Source organism: Megalobrama amblycephala, linkage group LG17, assembly GCF_018812025.1.
Source record: "Megalobrama amblycephala isolate DHTTF-2021 linkage group LG17, ASM1881202v1, whole genome shotgun sequence".
In the NCBI taxonomy this organism is placed as follows: domain Eukaryota; kingdom Metazoa; phylum Chordata; class Actinopteri; order Cypriniformes; family Xenocyprididae; genus Megalobrama; species Megalobrama amblycephala.
The window spans coordinates 1,509,053-1,526,807 of NC_063060.1; the positions used below are offsets into that span (position 1 = coordinate 1,509,053).

Below are 17,755 nucleotides of genomic sequence, written 5' to 3' on the forward strand. Positions count from 1 at the left end.
GTTTGGGTAGTTTTTGATTTACACGGATCCTGGGTCAGACGTAACAACCCAGTGTTTGGGTAGTTTTTGATGTACACGGATCCTGGGTCAGACGTAACAACCCAGTGTTTGGGTAGTTTTTGTGTTACCCGGATCCTGGGTCAGACGTAACATCCCAGTGTTTGGGTAGTTTTTGTGTTAAACAGATCCTGGGTCAGACGTAACAACCCAGTGTTTGGGTAGTTTTTGATTTACACGGATCCTGGGTCAGACGTAACAACCCAGTGTTTGGGTAGTTTTTGTTTTACACGGATCCTGGGTCAGACGTAACAACCCAGTGTTTGGGTAGTTTTTGTGTTACCCGGATCCTGGGTCAGACGTAACATCCCAGTGTTTGGGTAGTTTTTGTGTTAAACAGATTCTGGGTCAGACGTAACAACCCAGCGTTTGGGTAGTTTTTGTGTTACACAGATCCTGGGTCAGACGTAACAACCCAGCGTTTGGGTAGTTTTTGTGTTACAAAGATCCTGGGTCAGACGTAACAACCCAGCGTTTGGGTAGTTTTTGTGTTACAAAGATCCTGGGTCAGACGTAACAACCCAATGTTTGGGTAGTTTTTGTGTTACAAAGATCCTGGGTCAGACATAACAACCCAGCGTTTGGGTAGTTTTTGTGTTACACGGATCCTGGGTCAGACATAACAACCCAATGTTTGGGTAGTTTTTGTGTTACAAAGATCCTGGGTCAGACATAACAACCCAGCGTTTGGGTAGTTTTTGTGTTACAAAGATCCTGGGTCAGACGTAACAACCCAATGTTTGGGTAGTTTTTGTGTTACCCAGATCCTGGGTCAGACGTAACAACCCAATGTTTGGGTAGTTTTTGTGTTACAAAGATCCTGGGTCAGACATAACAACCCAGCGTTTGGGTAGTTTTTGTGTTACAGGATCCTGGGTCAGACATAACAACCCAATGTTTGGGTAGTTTTTGTGTTACAAAGATCCTGGGTCAGACATAACAACCCAGCGTTTGGGTAGTTTTTGTGTTACAAAGATCCTGGGTCAGACGTAACAACCCAATGTTTGGGTAGTTTTTGTGTTACCCAGATCCTGGGTCAGACATAGGGGTTGAGCACCGTTACAGTGGAAACAACCAAATTAGGTTGTTTTTAACCTAGTGTTTTTTAAAATGAAGTCAGAATTGTGTGATATAAACGCACAATTGCGAGTTATAAAGTCCAATTCTGAGGAAAAAAAGACTGACATTTTTCTCAGAATTGTGAGAAAAAATTAATTGGTGGAAATTAGCAATATTGGCCGAAAGGTTCTTGAGCAATATAAGCTGAAAAATGTGAATGTTGCTTAAAGGCTGGAATAAAAATAAAAAATCTGAACAGATTTTAAAACCATAGGCATCATATATTTACAGAGGAAAAACTGTGCATCATTCACTAAACGACTGAGGATCACACACTACCTGACTGTCAAGCTCTTCGAGCTATCTGGTCAGAAGTCATGTTCCAGACTTTACTCAATAGTAAAAGCTGCCATCGTAGTTCTTTAATCGAGCTGATAAACCTCTCTGCTTTGATAGACACTTCACTTCCTTTCCTCATCAGCGCCGCCGCGACCGCAATGTTGCACAGTAGCAGCGTGTTTCTCAGGAAGCGTGTGTCGTATGTCGCTACTGTAACCTGAGCGTGGGTGTTCAGATACACCGGGTCTCCCCAAAAACGCACATCAAGGGAACCCCGGCTTACGGGACGGCTAACAAATGCTGAAAACCGATGCCTGAGACAGCGACAACTGCCCTGAGAGAGGCAGATCAATCTCTGCCTGTATGAGGATTTGAGATGCTGCTCCAGATGTGAATGATCCATCAGATCTACTGTTCTCAACTGCTGGAGTGTAAAATGGGTGAAAAAATTCCACAAACCCCAAGCCAAACCTGGAGACCAGAAGATCACAGAGATGTGAGGGTGAAGACCTGCAAAAAACCCTCTAGAAAACAGCCAGGCTAACAGGAAACGTTCTCAGAACGTTCTCTCAAAGTTATGAACAAACATTCTTCCAGTATCATTAATAGAATGTTCATTCAAAGTTCTATACATTCCATTGAATTTCCAGTAATATTAATAGAATGTTCATTCTTATGTTCCCAAAATGTTGCAAAAACATCATTTATACATTGTTCATGCAACGTTTTTTTTAAATGTTACTAGTTCAGAGAACATTCAAAAGTAAAATTCCCATAATGTTTGCATAATGATAAAACGGAATGTAAAGTTTACGGAACGTAAAGTTCATATAACCAAGAAAAAAGTTTTTAAATAACGTTTTTATAACGTAATGGGAACGTTCATAGAACGTATTTTTGTTAGCTGGGACATGCACAGACAAGCACCACTCACTCAACTTCTTCAGGAAATGCAAAAACCAATTTGCTCTTTCATTTGTACCTTAAAAATCCCTCAGAGCTTTGCAGGACGAGGATGCATGAGATGTCTTGAGAAATATCTGCAAGTTTCAAAGGATGTACTACAAGTGTGTGAACTAGAGCAAGAAAAAGCCCCTTTGAAGTTGTTTGCGCGGTGGTCTCTGTGCATGTGTGTGTTATGTATGTGTGTATAGACACTGCTGTCCCCTCTCGACGCTGGTTGGTTTTTCTTGAGAAATATAAACCACGAGCCCAGAGACGCGACTGCCAGCGTATCATCAAAGACGAGATTCGCTAGAAACAGGTGCAGAATCATCCCACAACATTAACACTGTCGGCCCTGATGACAAACACCGAGGACACCTCCCCACACCTGACGAATCTCACTACACGTGAAGCCAACATCAAATCAAAATCCACTCCATATTCTCACTATATGCTCAGGAATGTGTCGCGTTCTGAACATGTTTCATGTTGACTTCACTGCACTGCACACACATTGCTACAGAGAGTAAAGCTGCCAGCAGTGACTGGTTTGATCTGGGTCACATGAACACTGTTTTCCTGTTCGCAGTAAGTCTGGTTGAGGGTTTCAGGGTGGAAATCCCATATTGTGATATGACTTTGCACTCTCAGGTGCATGTACCTGTCAGTCAACCTTTTTGCAATATGATGTCTTGAAGTTAAGAATTACATTTGGGCTTAAAAGATAATATTTGAATTTGAATGAGAACAAAACTTGAACTGAATTTTATAAGACCATTAAAATTCTTATATTTTCTTGTGAAAATGCATTTAATTCAATAGTCAACTTTAGACATTCTACTAACTATAAGTAACTTTGCACCTACATGTCAACTAACTTTCATTAGAGTATTAGTAGATGGTTAGGGTTAGTAAGTTGACGTACTTGTATATGTGCAGCGCGCTTTCCTCTTAATAAAAAAATAAACACACAACAAAAATGACAACAGTGAGAAAACAGAAGAAAGCATCTGATCATAGCAATGTAGATACATTTCAAAGACTTTAGATATAGAAAGATGGTGCACTCTCATATTATGAATGGGAGAAAGTTCAATGCGCAATATGGTGGAATAAGTCCCGCCTTCTAAGTAAAAGAGCCAATCGCCAATTGGTAAAGTCATCACGTCACTACAGCTGCCTTTAGAAGCTCTGGGCTGCGTTACACTCCACTTTTAGACATGCACTCGCAAACTTCCCTAAGCACTTCCCCTTATGGGAATCCCCGCCACCATTTTGAGGTGTGTTCCACTTCGTGAAGTGAAGAGTGAAGAGTGAGTCTACTTCATATGTACACTTCAGGCAGCTCCATATACTACAATGCAACACGATTGTGACGTCACTGCATATCGCTTTTTTAAAGGGTTAGTTCACCCCAAAATTAAAATTTTGTCATTTATTCCTCACCCTCATGTCGTTTCACACCCGTAAAACCTTCATTAATCTTCGGAACACAAATTAAGATATTTCTGTTGAAATCCGATGGCTCAGTGAGGCTTGCCATTTGCTCCCTATTGACAAACCACCAAACTGCTGAAATCACGTGACTTTGGCGCTCCGAACAGCTGATTCGATACGCTGATTCATAACGCTCTGAAGCTTCCTGAAGCAGTGTTTTGAAATCAGCCATTACTATATAAGTCGATATTTTGGTTTTTTTGGTGCACCAAAAATATTCTTGTGGCTTTATAATATTAATATTGAACCACTGTACTCACATGAACTGATTTAAATATGTTTTTAGTACATTAATGGATCTTGAGAGAAGAAATGTCATTGCTGGCTATGCAGGCCTCACTGAGCCATTGGATTTCATCAAAAATATCTTAATTTATGTTCTGAAGATTAACGAAGGTTTTACGGGTGTGGAACGGCATGAGCGTGAGTAATTAATGACAGAATTTTCATTTTTGGGTGAACTAACCCTTTAATTTACACTACAACACAAACAACTCTGTTTATTATTTTTTAATAAAACAACCCCAACAAGTACATTTAAATTCAAATGTAGTACCTACTCAGACAGTACGCAATTTCGGATGCAGCTAAAGTCTTTTTGTCATTATTTGAGCGTTTAGAAAGAACATTTATGAGACAGCTGTTGCCATTGGTTGTCATTGGTGATTTCAAATATGAAATTTAATCAAAAACTCAGTGAACATCTTTGGAGAATTTGATGTTTCCCCTTTCAAAGAGATAGGAGCTGCACGAGAAGCGTTTCAAAGATGGCCGCCGAGTGAAATGACTTTCCTGAAAGGGACTTTGATATGTTTGCAGCAGCTCTGCGATTCCCCGCCATTATGTCATAGAACGGAAGAGAGGTTCTCAGAAGCGCGCGTAACCGCCCTTTTGATTTTCCCGGCAAAACCGTCCCGAGTTCTTCGCATAAGAATAACTCGTTTTCATACAGTCTCGTTACAAGCTGTTGAAATATTGAAAATAAAACACTGATTAATACATAATAATTCCTACATATAGCCCCTTTAATTGGCATATTTTTGCAATCATCAGTCCATTCATGTCCTGCACAGCTGCCATGGTCCGTCTCTAGATATCACAGTACTGTCTCATCATCATGTGTGTTTTGACCCTTATCTGTTCAAACGTTCAGCGTATCTCCTGTCTCGAATGTGTCGGTTGTGCGAGGTGCCGGTTGCCATGGTTTCGTTGGTATTGGCGGATGCTTTCAGTTAGCTAATCCTGCTCGATGCTCTCCAAACCCTGAGATGAATGCACTTGATGCCAGACGCAGCTGGCCCTGCATTCAGTACTGCACATTCACGGGCCCATCGACTCAATAGAGCAGCTAGTCACGCGCGGACCGGGGTCTTATAGCCGCGCTGCCTGCTGAGCTCAGGTAAGTAAAGTGAAGCGCTGCTGTGACTATAAACATCAACACTCATCACAGAGCTGAAGATGAAGTTGTACGAACAGGCCGTGCAAAAGCGGGGATGTTATTTGTGAAGAGTGTTTGCTTTGGCCTGCAGCACATCATTTGGCTTTGCTATGAAATGTGAAATATATATTCCAAAAAACAACAACAAAGGAGCAACCAGGGTTATTAACTATAGTTAAATGTTAATCAAATAGAAAATTTAAAAACTTAAACTTATTTTTTTCAGCTATAGCTGACGATGCATTATTTCTCATTGTCTTTTAGTTTAACTTGATGTACTAAAATAACTATAACTCAAACTGAAAAAACAAACAAAATATATTTTTGTTAAATATATAGATGCATGTGTGTATTAATATATACATAATAAATATACACAGTACACACATATATTATGTAAACAACAAACTTTTATTTTGAATGTGATTAATCGAAATTATTAATCGTTTGACAGCACTAACTTTTGCTTGATGCAATTAATCACGATTAATCAATTTGACAGCTCTTACTTTTGGTAGATGTGATTTATCGTGAATTATCAATTTGACAGCACTAACTTTTAGTAGATGTGATTAATCGTAGTTAATTGATTTGACAGCACTAACTTTTAGTAGATGTGATTAATCGCAATTAATCGATTTGATAGCACCAACTTTTGGCAGATGTGATTAATTGCAATTAATCGATTTGACAGCGCTAACTTTTAGTAGACGTGATTAATCGCAATTAATCGATTTGATAGCACCAACTTTTGGCAGATGTGATTAATTGCAATTAATCGATTTGACAGCGCTAACTTTTAGTAGACGTGATTAATCGCAATTAATCGATTTGATAGCACTAACCTCTGGCAGATGTGATTAATTGCAATTAATCGATTTGACAGCACTAACTTTTAGTAGATGTGATTAATCGCAATTAATCGATTTGACAGCACTAACTTCCAGCTCTTACTTTGGGCAGATGTGATTAATTGTGATTAATCGATTTGACAGCACTAACTTTCAGTAGATGTGATTAATCGCAATTAATCGCACTAACTTTTGGTAGATGCAATTAATCGCGATTAATTGATTTGACAGCTCCTACTTTTGGTAGATGTGATTAATCACAATTAATCGATTTGATAGCACTAACTTTTGGCAGATGTGATTAATTGAGATTAATCGATTTGACAGCACTAACTTTTGGCAGATAAGATTAATTGCAGTTAATCGATTTGACAGCACTAACTTTTAGTAGATGTGATTAATCGCAATTAATCGATTTGATAGCACTAACTTTAGGCAGATGTGATTAATTGTGATTAATCGATTTGACAGCACTAACTTTTGGTAGATGCAATTAATCGCGATTAATTGATTTGACAGCTGTTACTTTTTGTAGATGTTATTAATCGCAATTAATCGATTTGACAGAATCACAATTAATAAATTTTCCAGCTCTAACTTTTTGGCAGATGCGATTAATCACAATTAATCGATTTGACAGATGTGATTAATCGCAATTAATCGATTTGACAGCACTAACTTTTGGTAGATGTGATTAATCACAATTAATCGATTTTCCAGCTCTTACTTTTGGTAGATGTGATTAATTGCGATTAATCGATTTGATAGCACTAACTTTTGGCAGATGCGATTAATATCGATTAATCAATTTGACAGCACTAATATAGACATTAAAAAATAATAAAAATGACAAAAACACAACAAAATTTCTAAAACTTTAACTAAAATTAAAATGAAAGTGGAAAAATTATTAACATATAATTAAAACCATAACAGTATCCAAAATAGCAATATAGCGACTTTTGCATGGGAAAAAGCATTCACATTTTCTTCAGAACTTATAAGAAATGTATTTAAAATAATACATTTTTTATATTTTTAGCATGGTATAATTCTATAAATATAAATAAAATAAATTCAAAATAACTAAATAAATTAAAATAATTGTGCTCATTTTGTAATTTTATTCTGAATAATTTTATTTTATTTATTTTAGCTACCGAATCTCTGAAACAAAGCATTGAGGATTGTCTGGTCACTGGTGAAGACAACATGATGAAAAAGTTAGTGCACCCCCACACAGGGGTTAAATTCTCACACACGGCTCTATTCATTGTGGGGTTAAACTGATTGACATGCTCCCTTTACCCGTCTCTGTTTGTGTTTCCAGTGGATTAGTGTTTCACCGACATGATGCTGCTGGTCTCGTCTGGTCCTTCCATAAATACAGCCCTAAACCTCCATAATCAGACCGGACATGCTTCATTTACTGATTATGTACTAAAGTTTAACAAGGGGGAGAGAGATATTTATGACCTGAATGTTTAAAACTAGGCTTGATGTTGGTGAAGGAGGTCATTTTAAACCATAATGTAATATTCACCGATTCACTGTAACATTATCTGGCATTTAGCTGGCCATGTGAAGCATTTTGCTTCCGTAATATGACGCATTTCTGAGTGAATAAGGACATTCAATGAGAAAAAAAATGTCGGGAGAAACTTGATTTTATCTATTTGGTTGCATTGTAAAATGTCTATAAATAGCTATTTGGCTGTAGGTTTTGGCTGGGATTCATGTCAGATGAAAAGTATATATTTGTCTGTACATATATTGCATCATTTTTGTCTTCATACATATACAGTATGATACTTAGGCGTAGTATATATGATATGACGAATTAAAAATGTTATATATGAGTATTTCTTAATTGACATTTGTCTATTGTTCAAATCTATTTCACATTTATTTTAATTTGGTTTGTTTAAAAGGATTAACTTGCAGTAAGTGATTTCTGAGAAACTCTGTTGATATTTGAAATCACCAAAACAGACACGCCCCTATCTTTATAGCTCCGCCCCCAAATCCACAAACACTCTATGCAACACAGGCACCTCCCCCAATGAGTGTATATGCCCCTTACTGCTGATTGGCTACATGTGTGTTTTGAAGCTCGGGTCGGATCCACTTTTTTAACAGCTTTTCTCAGAAATTGCTTACTGTACCTTTAATAGCTTATTTCTATTATTGCTATTTCCTGAAAACTATAAAATACAAGTAAGCAAAATGATATTACATTTTGATTAAACATTTTTTCTTCAGATTGACGTGCACTGCTGAATCGTTCATAATAACACCAGGAACATGAATCCAGTAAGCAAATGGGGTCAATTTGGATTTCATGTTTTTGACTTTATTGTCAGTGTTTACCTGGACTGATTCTCAGAAGAAAATGCCATAGTTTCAATGTCAACACATGAGGACAGATATATTACACATATGAATCATCAGGCTGCTTGTTTGCTCATATTAATCTCCCCCATGGTGTGGGTTCTGTACCGCAGTGACCTCAAAAAAAACACCAGTTATAGGGCCGACATGCACACGGGGGCACCCAGCTTCTGTTTTCCCACCACAACACCAAATGTTGGCGCTTCCTCTGTTTTAGTGGCCCCTGAAAGTCCTTTTCACACCTCCAGCCAGAAGCCATTTGCTTCGCTCCAATTCTGATTATGGCTCATTCAGTTTTAGATTATCCGAGGTGTCGGCTCTCCAAATCTAAGATGGATTTAGGAAGTGCTAACACTGCCTTCACACCAGCGTGCTGTTTTTACAAACTCAAGGTGAAAAAAGAAACAAGTTTATTGCTTTTGCATATCAATATGTCATATGTTATATCACAAATAAGAGCCCCAAAGAACTACAATGGTAAAAAAGGGCACCAAAACACGATAGGCCTACTTTTTGTCAGTCTAATTAGAAATATATTTGTGACCCTGGACCACAAAACCAGTCATAAGTCGCACGGGTATATTTGTAGCAATAGCCAACAATACATTGTATGGGTCAAAATGAACAATTTTTCTTTTATGACCAAAAATCAATAGGATATTAAGTAAAGATCATGTTCCATGAAGATATTTTGTAAATTTCCTTTTAAAAGAATAACAATGATGGGAACATTCTGTAGCTTTTAAATGCAAATCTTGGCAAAAAACAACAACAACAACAACAGAAGATAACAGACTTTGAATAATAAAGTCGTGCAACCATACAGAGAATAAAGTGCTGCCTAAATGTATGAGTCAATTTGCATTGCTAAGGACTTCATTTGATCAACTTTAAAGGTGATTTTCTCAATATTTAGATTTTTTTTGCATCCTCAGATTCCAGATTTTCAAATAGTTGTATCTTGACCGAATATTGCTCTATCCTAACAATCCATACATCTTATTTATTCAGCTTTCAGATGATTTATAAATCTTAATTTTAATAAAATTGACCCTTATGACTGGTTTTGTGGTTCAGGGTCACATTAAGTTTACTGTCTCACAATATACTATGTGGCGGGACCATAGATGGTGTCAGATGATTATATTTTCACATATCGTATATTTGTAGCAATAGCCAACAATACATTGTATGGGTCAAAATGAACAATTTTTCTTTTATGACAAAAATCAATAGGATATTAAGTAAAGATCATGTTCCATGAAGATATTTTGTAAATTTCCAATCGTAAATATATCAAAAAATTATTTTGTAAGTAATATGCATTGCTAAGGACTTCATTTGATCAACTTTAAAGGTGATTTTCTCAATATTTAGATTTTTTTTGCATCCTCAGATTCCAGATTTTCAAATAGTTGTATCTTGACCGAATATTGCTCTATCCTAACAATCCATACATCTTATTTATTCAGCTTTCAGATGATTTATAAATCTTAATTTTAATAAAATTGACCCTTATGACTGGTTTTGTGGTTCAGGGTCACATTAAGTTTACTGTCTCACAATATACTATGTGGCGGGACCATAGATGGTGTCAGATGATTATATTTTCACATATCGTATATTTGTAGCAATAGCCAACAATACATTGTATGGGTCAAAATGAACAATTTTTCTTTTATGCAAAAAATCAATAGGATATTAAGTAAAGATCATGTTCCATGAAGATATTTTGTAAATTTCCTATAGTAAATATATCAAAAAATTATTTTGTAAGTAATATGCATTGCTAAGGACTTCATTTAGACAACTTTAAAGGTAATTTTCTCAATATTTAGATTTTTTTTGCATCCTCAGATTCCAGATTTTCAAATAGTTGTATCTTGACCGAATATTGCTCTATCCTAACAATCCATACATCTTATTTATTCAGCTTTCAGATGATTTATAAATCTTAATTTTAATAAAATTGACCCTTATGACTGGTTTTGTGGTCCAGGGTCACATTAAGTTTACTGTCTCACAATATACTATGTGGCGGGACCATAGATGGTATCAGATGATTATATTTTCACATATCGTATATTTGTAGCAATAGCCAACAATACATTGTATGGGTCAAAATGAACAATTTTTCTTTTATGCAAAAAATCAATAGGATATTAAGTAAAGATCATGTTCCATGAAGATATTTTGTAAATTTCCTATAGTAAATATATCAAAAAATTATTTTGTAAGTAATATGCATTGCTAAGGACTTCATTTAGACAACTTTAAAGGTAATTTTCTCAATATTTAGATTTTTTTTGCATCCTCAGATTCCAGATTTTCAAATAGTTGTATCTCGACCAAATATTGTCCTATCCTAACAATCCATACATCTTATTTATTCAGCTTTCAGATGATTTATAAATCTTAATTTAATAAAATTGACCCTTATGACTGGTTTTGTGGTCCAGGGTCACATTAAGTTTACTGTCTCACAATATACTATGTGGTGGGACCAAAGATGGTGTCAGATGATTATATTTTCACATATCATAACATGGTTTTGAATGGTATTTACATTATATCATGATATTGTAATATCTAAACACCTTAGTAACACCATGGTACTATAACCTATTGCATTTTAAACGTGCCTAACTGTAATCAATCTATAATATTTATCTTTGATTCTTGTTTTTAAACTATAAAAACCTCTGCGATCTCGCTTCGAGCAGCATACGTTTTGTGTTAAACAAAAAAATAAAAACACGGTATTCCATGGCTTCCTGTTGCCGTTCTTTTAAAACCTGGGTAGGGTGTGCAGGGAAGAGAGGTTTGGCTTTAGTATCAAAAAAGTGCTTTCATTGGCCATTGAATATGTCAATCAAGCTTTCCTGGCTCCCTATTGGTTAGTTCGGTGGGTCTATCGTTCCATTTCGCACTGTTTCTCAGTCCATCTGTCTTCAACTGTGCGTCGTCTCATTCCGCGCGTTAATCTAGTGCTGCACAGTTTACCGCAAAATCCTGCTCATATTGCGATAAAGTTAGACATACTGTTGTCAGTTGTATTTAGCATTTTAATTGCGCTGCGTTTATAGTAAATATCAAAGTAATCGCGTAATCAACACAGTGCTAGTTTTCTGGGCGTTTGAAATCGGACACCGCTATAACGTCTCCCCTCAGCGCGGAGGGATACACTGTTGGGGCTGACAATGTGGACGGTGCTAAAATGTCTCCTCGGAAGATGAGATGTTACATTTGTAGCGCTCAAAAGAATTAGAATAGAACTTTACGCAGAGTTGTATTTGAGCACAGTTACATTGTAACAACTCTTGACACGGACTGTTCGCGTTTCCCGGGAAATACGACCCGTTTTGCACCGTGTTTTTGCGGGACCTGAGACACGGAGGGGGGAAATTTTGTCCCCCAACTTTTCTGTTTTTCCTCTCAGGCTGAAGCGCGTTTCTCTCCCGCTGGATGCCGCGCGCGTGACGGGAGAAACGGTAAATATTTATCACGTTTATCATATTTTACACGTGTAAACGTGCACCGTTCTGACTTTAACGCGCCGGTTTTAATTAGCGAACTTTTGTTGCATGGTGAATGTGTGTGAAGTGTTTTGTCTAAGAGCTTTGGTGTGTGTGTGAGGGGTTCGAGTCCAGAGGAAACGGCTTCTTTGTTCAATACTGGCAACAATGTCAAGTTTAAAAGCCTCTTTATAGCACGTTTTTACCACGGTAAATGTGTGTTTGCAACTTTATAGAACATCTACTGCCCGTTTTGCTTGTATATTTGCTGGTATTTGAAGTTTTTTTGATGGTTATAACAGATGAAAGTTTGCACTCGGGTTAAATAAAGTCATCTGTGAAGTTAATTTGACGTATTTACATTTAATTTGATTTGTGGTGTATTGGGTTTCCTCTTATTTGCTGTTCCTCTAGTGTCCTGGTTCGTTTATTTGACTTTTCTTGGGAAATAACTTTTCCTTATTCCATTTATGGGAATAGCTTTCCCACCTTTTCCTGTGTAGAATGTCCATATAGGTGTTTACATACTGTTATTTGCTTTGTTCTCCCACAAGGAGTGTTTGTACTTGTTCTTGTGTAGTTTTCAAACTTTGTGTCGAGGACCGTGTGTTTCTTTGTGTTGGAGAGGTTGGGGGGGGGGGGGGGGGGTCTTGTTCACCATTTAGGGTGAACGTGGCCTGAAGCCTTCATGTGATTCGGCCTGTTGCTGATCATTCTGGTGTTGAGACGTATGGATTATTTTCATGTATTTGGATGTTGCATGTATAATACTGCACGTGTTGAAGAAGATTGAAGCTTTGCCATAAAAGAAGTACTGTGGTGATACCATGATATTTCATATATATTAGTGCTACTGAATGTTAATTTAGTGTTTACATCTAAGGCTCTTTAAAGATATTAAAGGACTACTGTAAATAGATCAATACTAATATCATGACCTAATACCATGACTCAAAAACATGGTCATGCCATGTAACATTCATGTCAAAAAACATGCTCCAAAACATTCTCATACTGTTTGATATGCTAGCCTAGTGTATGTTACTACCAGTAATTTACTATGGTATTTACGTTGGATTTAAAAAAATGGTACTACCATAGTTCAGGTTTTGCAATGTTATTTGCGCTGAAAACCATGGTATTTCCATGCCATTCACTACTGTTAAGTTATAGTCTTAGTAAGATTTTTTATTCAGCAAGAATGCATTAAATTGGATCAGAAGTGACAGTAAAGACATTTATAAAGTCACAGATTTTATTTCAAATAAGTGCTGATCTTGTGAAATTCATTTATCAATGAATCCTGGAGATAAAATGTTGATTTTCAGAAAAATCTGAAGCAGCACAACTGTTTTCAACATTGATAATAATCAGAAATGTTTCTTGAGCAGCAAATCAGCATATTAGAATGATTTCTGAAGGATCATGTGACACTGAAGACTGGAGTAATGATGCTGGAAATTCAGCTTTGAACCACAGGAATAAATTACATTTTACAGTGTGTTTACATAGAAAATAGTCATTTTAAATGGTAAAAATGTTTACAATTTTTACTGTATTTTTCATTAAATAAATGCAGCCTCGGTGAGCAGAAGAGACTTGTTTGTGCATGTCCTAAAAATCACAGTCTAATCATTCTACATGTTATTATGTTAGCACTTTTTGATATCCCTTTGTCAGATTAAACTGCATCCCAGATGCAAAAGTAAAGCAATGGGCTCTGTGATAATGTTTCAGCCATCTACCTGTTGATCATCAATGGAGGTGCTGATTATGATTGGAGGTGTTATTGGCGCAGTGATGATGACGAAAGTATTTTTGGATAAGGCTTCTCACTTTTCTTGTGTCTGTGTGGTGCAGTGCTGATGTTTAATGAGTTGTTTCGTGATTTAAGGAAAAGTGTAAAATCACAGCCCTTCGCGATAACTGGCGAAGTTGAACTGCTAGATGAATGTGACATTTGTGTTCTTAAAAGCAGCCAAAATTGGTTTGCACTTTGTATTGAAAAGCAAAATATATGCATTGTACAGAAAAAAAGTTATGTTTCATGTGTATATATATAAACTGCAAGCGCTTGCTTGATATTTCATGCTATAGAAATGTTTCACATCATGTAGTGTTTCATTACAGGAATCATAGTTGTTTGTGTAACTAACTAGTTCCCGTACTTTAGGTGTGTGTAACTGTGGGCGGGTGGGTGGTTGTTGGAGACTCGCTGGTGGTCTCCCTTGGTGGTTAACTGAGGGCTTGAGAGCTCAGATGTGGTGCATTCTGGGAAAACGCTACATTAAAGCACATCTCTAATGTTGTGTAGTTTTTCAGATGGAAGCAGCAACTTGATTATTTTGGATCATGCATGTCAGATTTGATTACTAGGCCCAGATACATTTAACCTGAGGTTCATAGATGATCTGAAAGCACACTTGTCCATTATCCCTGCAGGATCATAAACCTGTTTGAGCTGAGAGAGAGAGAGACGTCGAGCAAGAGAAGCAGATCAAGAACACACAGGATCAGGATGGCCACGGTGGGAACCGACATGGAGCTAAACGACTTGTTGGATTTCAGTATTGTAAGTTCAGGAGACTGTTCTGCTGTTTCTAAAAACCTTTATTAATGGAGAGTTGACATCAAATGTCAAGCTAAGTGCCCCTATTATGCTTTTTTTGAATATTACCTTTCATGCAGTGTGTATTATAGCTGATTGTGAATGTAAAAGGTCTAAGTTTTAAAGATCCTAAAAAGAATCGATTCTTAACTGCCAGCAATTCCAGTCTCACTTCCTGTTACAAAACATGCAACAATTTTGCATAGTGCCAACCTGTGGTCTTACGTTTGTGTTGTTAATGTCGAGAAAACACTATATTTTTAGCGCTGCAAATCCACTTTAAAAGGATGAGGACTTGCGCTGCAATTGATACGGACAAACCAACAGTATTGTTCGTATTACTGAATCAAGAGCTGAAATTCAGATATGCTAATAGGCGTTTAGTTTCCGACCAATCACAACAGACTGGGTCTTCTGACCAATCGGAGCAGAGCAGGGTCTCAGAAAGGCGGGGTTTAGAGAAGGCGAATCTTCGAACGAAGCGTTTCAGACACTGTGAGAAAAGAGCTGATGCTGCAATGGATATTAAAGTGTTTTTCGACCTTGGATGTGTGTAAACCTGTTGTAGGAGACTCTTAGGAACCTTTGAAATTAGGGATGCGCCGATACCGATAATAATTTATATTTGAAAGCTGATAACTGATATATTGGCTGATAAATCTAAATCATAATTTTTGAGAGTCTGATTACAAAAACACAAGTCTCACCATTAAAAGCCATGTCCCAAACACACAATTATAATGTTCTCATTATAATATTATGTAGCTTATATGACAGACTTGTGCTGCACATGTTGCACTTAACTGTGTTTTCGTTTTAAGTGATTTTAATCATATTTCAAGCAATTCAAAATAATCTTGCATGCATCTGAATTATCTCAGCTGAAGGAAAAATCCATTATTTATCAGCTTTAATATGTGATATTAAATAATAACATTAAAAATGAACATATATTGGCTGATGCTGATATATTATACATCTCTATTTAAAATAGCATAATAGGGGCATTTTAAGCAGTAAGGTACAAGGGACTGTGCTGTATTATGACTATATTGTATGGTAGTCATAACGAAACGCCATTGTTCGGCCATAAATTGTTAATTTCATAATTTACAAAGAAACTGAAGGTAACGCATTGAATTAAACATGAATTTTTGAAGTAGAAAGACTGAAAGTCTTTTCTAGTAAAATGGTTCAGAGCTGTTACTCTATCGTGTGTTTTAGGACTATTTAATTAAATGGCAAAAGGTGAATTTACACTTCATTTCTAACCTAAAACCTCAATAAAAAAAAAAAAAAAATGTCTACTATTACTGATGCATAAGATTAGTAATACACATATGATGTTTTTTGAAGCTATGGTGTGTGTTTTGAAACAATATTTTCTCTCTTTGTTAGATGTTCCCTCATCAGGTGCCAAACGGGAAGAACAGAGGCCCACCTTTAACCAGCAGTCAGTTCGGTAGGCACTTTAAAATTCCTTCACTTGAACAACAGATGTTACTGTTACTACGACTCTGATTATAGAAACAACTGATTCAGGATGGAGAGGAACTGATAAATTTTCCTAATTCTGGAAAATTTATGAAATGGATTGTAAATATTCATGTGTAGAAGGTTGTGAATTTTCCAGTTCTGCAGAAATCATTCGTTCTGCACACGTGTCGTTGTCGTTATAATCCGAGTGTTTGCGAAGCCTGTTTGATCCTCGTCGTTCTGATCTGCTCTCGCCGTGTTCTCAGCTGTCGCCCCTCCATCATGGGGGAGGATGGGATGATGGGAAATGAGTCGTCCTCTCACCCCTGCGAACAATGTCAACAAACATTAAAACAACACTCAAAACAACCCCCCACCGTCACTGCACCATCTCCCCCAAATTCAGTCTCTGTTCGTTATGGAGGTTCAGATATCTTTTAGCTGTAAATCTCTTGAAATCGAACATATCCAGGTGACGTTTCAGCATTCAGTTTAACTAAAACACTTTGATTAAGAAAGATCGCGGATTCTTTTTGCAGTTTCGCAGTATTTCTCATGTATTATTTGTAATTTAGTATTTATCTAAAACGGAAGCATTGAACCGTGACATCATATCCTGTTGCTGAACTGTATAATATGGAATTTGGCAAATTTTGGATGAATAATTTTACTATTTCAGCTATCATCATATACACAGAAACTCAAAGCTCTTCACAACAACCTGCCAAAATAAAAGTTCGGTTTAATTTGAAGAAATTATGACAAATATATTACTATTGTACAGCAGAATGTACTTCTCAAAGTAATATTCATAATATTATTAAAATATTTTTTTAATTTTATTTTTGACTGTAAACCTCTGTTGTGCTGCACTTTGTTTGACACAGAATTAATTTACATTTTCATTTAATTATAAAAGATTAATTGCATTATTAATGTTTTATGCCTTTATTTGATTATCATCATGATAATAAATTTGTATCAAATCAGAAATCCAGAAAAAATTAAACAGTACAATTTCTGAAAAAAAAAACATTTCATAAGGCCTTCATTTTGTAAAATAAATAAATAAATAAATAATTAAATTAAGTGTTATGAATTGATTAGACATACTTTTTGATCTATTAAAATTTTAATAAAATTTTCCAGAAAAATGTAAACACGGAAACACTGAATTTGGGGAAGGAAAAAATAGATAAATGACATTTAAATTGTTGGGAAATTGTATGTTTTACGGTTTCAATTAATTAGACATGCTTTTTGATACAAAAAAATAATTTAAAAACATTTTACCATTTTAAAAAGAATATGAAAAAAAAATGAAAATGGGAAAAAAAGTCAATAAAAGAGAATTTGGGAAAATAATAAAACCGATTTCATAGGACCTTATTCTTGTCAATGAAAGTCAATGGTGTCCAGTGTAGCGTTTTTCTGAAGAAAGTCACAGTTTTGAAGTGAGTAAATGATGAGACATCTTGCTTTTTTTCTTTTCTTTTTTTTTTGGTGAACTTTTCCATTGATCTAGTGTGAGCGATGATCTGTTTGAAATAAGATCTGGTCAGGCGATGGTCTCCTCTAA

At 36.2% G+C, this 17,755-nt stretch overlaps 1 protein-coding gene and 1 long non-coding RNA gene across 3 annotated transcripts in view; both read left to right on the top strand.

The window, feature by feature from the left end:
• The first annotated feature begins 4,698 nt into the window (after nucleotides 1-4,698).
• Nucleotides 4,699-8,342, top strand: LOC125251284. Its single transcript, XR_007180961.1, has 3 exons — nucleotides 4,699-5,296; nucleotides 7,343-7,409; nucleotides 7,517-8,342. It is a non-coding gene; the product is annotated as an uncharacterized LOC125251284 (long non-coding RNA).
• A 3,239-nt stretch (nucleotides 8,343-11,581) lies between these two features.
• The window catches only part of tcf3a (transcription factor 3a), a 42,285-nt gene continuing 36,111 nt past the window's right edge, over nucleotides 11,582-17,755 (top strand). Inside the window, exons 1-3 of one of the 2 annotated variants that reach the window (XM_048162878.1) lie at nucleotides 11,582-12,068; nucleotides 14,535-14,664; nucleotides 16,099-16,162. In XM_048162878.1, the coding sequence (XP_048018835.1) occupies nucleotides 14,611-14,664; nucleotides 16,099-16,162 (118 nt within the window). In that variant the 5' untranslated portion in view covers nucleotides 11,582-12,068; nucleotides 14,535-14,610. The remainder of the gene's footprint in view (nucleotides 12,069-14,534; nucleotides 14,665-16,098; nucleotides 16,163-17,755) is intronic. The other variant, XM_048162877.1, reaches the window with a different exon arrangement.